Source organism: Solanum lycopersicum, chromosome 7 (assembly GCF_036512215.1).
Source record: "Solanum lycopersicum chromosome 7, SLM_r2.1".
NCBI lineage: Eukaryota > Viridiplantae > Streptophyta > Magnoliopsida > Solanales > Solanaceae > Solanum > Solanum lycopersicum.
In genome coordinates, this window is record NC_090806.1 from 58,978,618 (window position 1) to 58,985,696 (window position 7,079).

At 31.0% G+C, this 7,079-nt stretch overlaps 1 protein-coding gene across 1 annotated transcript; it reads right to left on the reverse strand.

Annotated features, from left to right (window-relative positions):
• Positions 1-1,698: 1,698 nt before the first annotated feature.
• Positions 1,699-4,684, reverse strand: LOC101257682 (probable pectinesterase 8). The gene is made up of 5 exons (XM_004243600.5): positions 4,226-4,684; positions 3,895-4,066; positions 3,131-3,337; positions 2,082-2,341; positions 1,699-2,006 (listed from the first exon to the last, which is right to left on the reverse strand). Exons 1-5 carry the CDS (start codon positions 4,597-4,599, stop codon positions 1,850-1,852), a joined length of 1,170 nt encoding a protein of 389 aa, XP_004243648.1. The 5' UTR covers positions 4,600-4,684; the 3' UTR covers positions 1,699-1,849.
• Between the last annotated feature and the right edge of the window lie 2,395 nt (positions 4,685-7,079).

Genomic DNA, 7,079 nt, shown 5'->3' on the forward strand with positions numbered 1-7,079 from the left:
GACATCCGAATACATAAGCAAGGAATGTGTCAAAGATGGGATAGGTCATCCGGTTACATATGGAGGGATGTAACTGAGAGAGGAGGAATGGATTAGAAAGGGGCTAGGATCAAATACATATGAGAGGGATGTATCTAGAGGGGAGGGATGTATTTGAGAGGGATAAAGATGTATCAACGAGAGGGAAGTGATGTATCCGAGAGTGATAGAGATGCATCAATAAGAAGGAAATGATGTATCCTAGATGATTTTTTTGGTTTTTTTTTAAATAAAGGGGAATTTAAGAGATTATGGTAAAATAAGATCTGTATCTGAGTAATTTTTACATACCCTTTCTTTTCAAATTTAATCGTGCATGAAATTATTTATCTACAACAAATTGATATAGCTCGTATAGACATTGAAATTTTGTAGGGCTCTACATGAAGATGCGTTCACTTCGAGTTGGGACTCTACAAATTGTGTTCAACTCAAACTAGGATTCTTGGAGGCTACTCAATCATAAACCTTAGTTTATGTCTATATAAATGGTACTAAATTCCCTTAAAAGACATCTCAAAAATTCCATAAAGAGATCAAGATCTCAAATATTCCGCAAATTGATGGATTATTTGTATAATGATGTCAAATCTAAATCATCCTAGTTCGAGAAATACGCCACTAACAGCCCTCGAATCATGGATAAATCTTGGGAGAGTAGAATCAAGGGATCAACAGAATTGTACGCGCAATTCTTGATGAATAAAATTATATTTCTTCATCTTTTATTTGTGGTTGCAATTTCTTTTCTAACAAGTTAAAATTTATTACAAACAAATTGACACGTCCAGTGGGACAAAATTTGTCCATTTCTTCTCTCTTAAATCAAAATATGAAAATCTGAAGCTTCAAAGGTGGACGAATGAGTACTTCAAGCCTTGTCTCTGAGTTTCATCAAGTCTACACTCCGACAAGCCTTGAAGCAGAGGGCATTTGTAGACTTTGAAATTTTGCGGGACTCTAAAAGATGCGTTCAATTCGAGTTAGGACTCTACAAATTATGTTCTGCTCAACTTAGGATTCTTGGAGGTTACTCAACTCTAAATCCTAGTTTATGCCTATATAAAGAAAACTAAATTCCTTAAAAGACATCTCATAAATTCATAAAGAGATCAACATCTCGAATACTCTGCAAATTGATAAATTATTCATACAGAGAGGTCAAATCTAAATTATCATATTTCGAGAAATACGCCATTAGCGGCCCTGGAATCTTGGATAAATCATTTTAGGAGAGTAAAATCAAGGGATTAACAGAATTGTACCCGCAATCTGTATGAGTAAAGTTATTTTTTTTCTTATTTTATTGTAATTGCAATTTATTTTCTATCACTTTAAAATTTGTTGTAAAGAATAATTAATATAGATTTTTGGTTTGGTTATAATGATTTTTGGATTATACAAGATAAAAGGCACTCATATTCTTACCCTCTCTCATATAATTATGTTTGTTTTAAACAAAGAGGACGACGATTAACGACGAAAATGACGACTGAACAGTTTATACACAAAATTGTGATCAAAAGTTCAAAACCAATGTTGATAAATAGACAAAAGTTTAGGAGAGGACAAAAACGTACTAATTTAGCAAACACGACGGACTACATGAAGGGGTTTTATGTAAAAAAATAAAATAAAAATGATTTTGATGATCTATACTAGTATCAAATGGATATGTATGTATATATATACAAGAGAAATCCAGAATAATTTACACCAATGTCGTTCAATTCTAAAATTATTTCACGATGGAGCGCATCACACATAACGTTATAATTAAATCGAAAAAAAATACAAAGAAGGAGAAATGCTAAGATGAGAAAGGTTGAAGCCATAAATCAGCATCAATAAAAGAGGAGTTGAGAAATGGAAGAGCTTGTGTATCATTAAGTCTTTGAACATATGGTGCCCTCAACGCCATATTGGATCCTGCTCCGGAGCAATTATACTCCCCATAAAAAATTGTCCTATAACAAAAAAAAAAATTAATCAAAGAATGTAATATATATTTTTAGATGAAATGATTACGCGTTTTACTTAACTGGTCTCTGGTAGGGTCGTTCAAGTCGTTCCAACCCTCAGGAGCCACGATATCGGTCATGAAGGTGTTAGCAAATACAACGGTAGAGTAAGACCTCCAGGCCCGCCCCAACCAAATTCTACCGGTGCCTCCTAAAGTGCAATTCACGAAAACGAAGCCACTATTTTCATCTTTAGTAGCTCTTCCGTGTGCAGTTACTGCCCCGTTTATCGACTTCACTCCTGGGGCTACTGGGCTTGCTATTGATATTAATTGACAGTTCTACAAGCGCACTTGAAACTATTACAAATTTTTTTGAAAAAAAAAAAATTGTATATAATGACAAACTAGTATATTAAATTAATTGCTATGACAATCATTTGATTTAAATGTGTCCCGTAGCAAACTGTTGCCAGTCACCCCTCTCCCTTAAACTCTCGCTCCATCTCTCGCTTGGTTCCTCTCACTTTTATACAAATACAAGTGTATAAAATTTGTTTCTATTTGTATAACACATATTTTTGTTCCCCTTTCTCCCCTCTTCCAGATCTCGCTCGCCACCCACGCATCTCTCGCTTATACAAACAGAAGCGAAATGTATAAATTGTGTTCCTGTTTGTATAAAGCGAAAGAAAATTGTATATACACATGCAAATACATATATTTTCGTCATATATACTTATAATTATACAATAAAAATACTCCCCTGCCCAGTTTCTTTTGTCTTTCTTTCTTTCTCGTTTTATATATACAAATTCAAATTGTATATAATTTCTCTTTTTCTCGTTTTATACAATTTGATTCAATTGTATATTCCCTGCCCAAGTCTCTTTTGTCTCTCTCTTTTTCATTTTATACTAATTCAAATCGAATATAATCGTTCAATACACTTATAATTATACAATTCGTTTTATATATTTCTTTTTTCTGCTATTCTCTGCCCAAGTCACTATCTCTTTCTATGGTTGTTATGTAGTGCAATTATGCAAACTTTGTTATAACATACAAATATAAATTTGATATTTGCTAAGTTATCTTATTAAATCTAATTAGTTAATAGTATTAGTATACCTCGTAGATTGATTTGCCATTTCCAAAAATGAAGTCGATAGAGCCTTGAATGTAACAATCCTTAAAGTAATGACGACCGCGATCGTCATGAAGGGTATCCTGAGCTCCGAAAAATCCACAACCCCAAAAGGCAGCTTCATCTCCGCCTATCCTAATCGCCACTGCTTGTGCTCCGACTGCCCCAGGTACCGGCATTGGAGCTACATTCTGGATTATATTTATTTAAAACTTTTGACTATGTACGTACGGATGCAAATCTTCAATTATAATGTGGAAACAAATTGTTGGATTAAAGGGAAGTTTCTTGTGTTGTTGAAAACCAAATTTTGTTCACATGATCGTTGTATTATTTAGAATTAATTAAGTTTGTGGTGGATAATGGAATTACAAGTACCAAAACATCCCTTCTATCTATATTTATTTGACACACTCAAACAATCAATTAAAAAAAATAGTATATTTACTATATCATCCCTAATAGTAAGGTTAAATTATGCATAAAATACTTGATTTTCAAACTGGACAAGTAAAAAGTGAATATCTATTTTTAGTATCATGAACAGACTGAAATGAGGGAGTAATAGTTTTACTTTTTTCTGAGTGAAAAATGAAAGAGAAAGAAAAGGTATAAAATGCTCATTTCTTAGAAAGCGTTTTACCCCAATGTAGTACTTTTTGACGTGAATATAATCAAGTGTTAAAGCAGGTATGAATGAAAAACCAGAATAAAAAAAGGTGGATAATGATATTATATATTTATATACCATGAAACTTATATTCTTGGCAATGAAGTTAGTAGAGAAAACTTGGACAGAGCCACTATAAAATGTTCCATTTGCAGAATTGGCTGTGTCATTCCACACGATAGCTGTTGTCGTATACCCCTGCCCTTGAAATGTTATGTTAGGTTTTGTTTTTGGAATAATCACCTTTTCACTGCATTTTCAATCAAACAAAACAAAAATACGTAGTAGTTTTTAAATACGTAAATTTTATTTCAAAAAAATACAAAATTCCATTGTCCTAGTTAACGATCAAAAATTCAAAAGTTTGACTATGGAAAATCAAATTATAGTAACTACTCCTAATACTTACAAATAAATGCCATTGCTTATCCATATTAAGCTTCTTTTGGCACTAAAGTTCCCAACAGAATCAACTGCAGCTTGCACTGTGGTGAAATTGCAACATCCATTATGATCAACGCAGATAATTGACGTGTTACTAGGGTCTATAGTCGGAAAATTTGGAGCAAATTGGTCACAGGGCGATTGTCTTGTCTTATCATCATCAGTGTCATGACGATGATGATCATGATGGTGATGGTGATGACGATTAACAGTAAATAACGATAAAGCTGTAGAGCATCGATCAAGAAAACAGTTGAAGTACGTTCGGGGTGGTTGAGTTGATGCTAAAACGGCAAAGATTGCTATTAAAATTGGGAAATATATGGCCTTAGGATTCATTTTTCTTGATGGAACGATAAATAAATAGGGTGACAATAATACTTATATATAGAGAGAAGGGTGACATTTAAAAATTGGAGTTCGTGTGGATTATTATACCTTTAAGATAAATAATAAAATAAAGGAGTAAGGGTGGTACTTGAATTGAATGAAGTATAAGAATAGTTGGCATGTCTTGCAAATTACCTTTTCCTTTTTTGGGACAATTCTATACGCAATACCTACCAACACATCAAATGAATAATGGATCTATGCCTCTGGCTTGATTTAAAATAAGTGGTATTTTACCTAATCAAAATTTTATTTTACCCGTATTTATATAATTCGAAGTCAATAAGTATAACTTTCTATGAACAAATACATAGATATTTTTACTATACATTTCTTCAAAGACGTTTGATACATATATATAATACCGTACCATATTATTTTCACGCTACATATGCATATTCTGTTTATATACTTGTCAACTTTGATGATACAAAATTTAATTAATATTAATTTAGTCAAAATTCTTCTTGTTTTTGAAGGGTTGTATCAAAAATAAAACACAAAATATATGGACAGGATAAAGTAATTATTGACAAACTCAAGAATGTATGCTAATCAAAAGCAACTTAAGAGAATTTAACCTTTTTGATTTGATTAATAGAATATTGTTTTCAATATGTCGATTGAATAATTAATATTGATTGTTTTCTGAATATCTAAATATGATTAATTTATTTTTATTTACAAATTAATAATATAACATTTAAATAAAATACTATCTCCGTCCATTTTAATTGTCATAATTTTCTTTTCTAGAATTAAACGATAATAATTAACTTTGATTAACATTTCGCAATGCATTTTTTCATCATATTGATATGTAAAAAATTGGAATTTATAGTACTTTTTGTGTACTTTTTGAATATCTAATTTTTTTAATTAAAATATCAAATTAATATAATCTACTAATTTAACTTTAAAAATTAATTAAATTGATTTTCGAAAAATATAACATGACAAGTAAAAGTGCACAAAGAAGTAATAATTCAATTACACGTCAAAAGTTTACAAAAGTCTTAACTTTACATGATATTGTAATAAAAAAAATATTTGATAAAGCATAGAATAAAAATGTGTGGTTATAGCAATTAGAGTTCTTCTATTGCTGATTATTTATATCCAAATGACATAATAATGTCCACTCAAACATACTGATCTCTTGAAATACAACTAAAATAAATTAAAAAACAATTAATTGTTATTAATTAGCAGAAAGTTTGGAATGTTAATTTAATGTGAACCATTAACTTTAGTTCCTTGCTATACGTGAAGTTTTATTGAATTTATCTAAAGAGGGGGATGCTGCTACTATATATTATTATTGCTATAAATGCAATTTTGAGCTTAGATTTTTACACTTGGAAGCAACTCAAAGATAGTTTGGTTGATAGTAGATAAATTTCAAAGTTAGGTCCAAGTTGGACAATGTTTTGAATAATAGAATCCAATATTAGAATAGGTAATTAGCTTGGAAAGTGGAATTTCAAGAGTGTAAAATTAAAGTTCGAACTTGTCAAGAATAGTATATATTGATCCTATAAGAATTTATGTAAATGTTGCCCTATTTGTATTGGTTATTGTTGGCAACAAATTTTTGATATACCGAAAATTAATTGCAATTAAAATAAATAAAAGACAAAATATTTTTTTTATTGATGAACGTTATCTGTATAATTGTATTGTTCCTTTACTTCTTCTCTCGTAATATTTCTCCGTAACTTAAGAACATTCAATTGCATGTTTTTCAAATATAAAATGACTGATCTTCTTGAGATGCATTTGATTTCAGAAAACATTGGACAACATTTCATTATTTCGGGCTAATCTCTGATAAGAACTTCGTTGACCGTTGCTTAGAAGAACTTTATAGTCAGTGTCAATGTTTCTTTATGTCACTTGTTAGAACCGAAAATTATTATGTGTAATGCGGAAGTTAGTAAAGAAAACCTTGAAAGATCATGAGTAAGAAGACAAACGAGAAATATACTAAAATACAAATATTTACCGTGGTTCGGTCAATCAACCTACATCACAAAGGAGATGAACAATCTACTATAAATATGAGAGTACAAAATATAGAGAGAAATAACTTAAACGAATTCACTCGAAATAAATGGGAGGTTCACACAAGTGATAACGTATCAAACTTGTGTCTCTTAAATTTTTCCTCAAACCAATACTTTCAATACTCTTAGGACTACATTGTGAATGCTAATTAAGTTAGAAAGAACGTGTCTTTAATTTATAGAGTATTGATATGGCCCCATTTGAGGCATTATATGGAATGAGATGTAGGTCCCCCATTGGTTGGTTTGATGCTTTTGAGGTTAGACCTTGGGGTACTGATCTTCTGAGGAAATCATTAGAGAAAGTGAAATTTATTCAAGAAAATCTTTTAGCAGCTCAGAGTAGGCAGAAGGAATATGCAG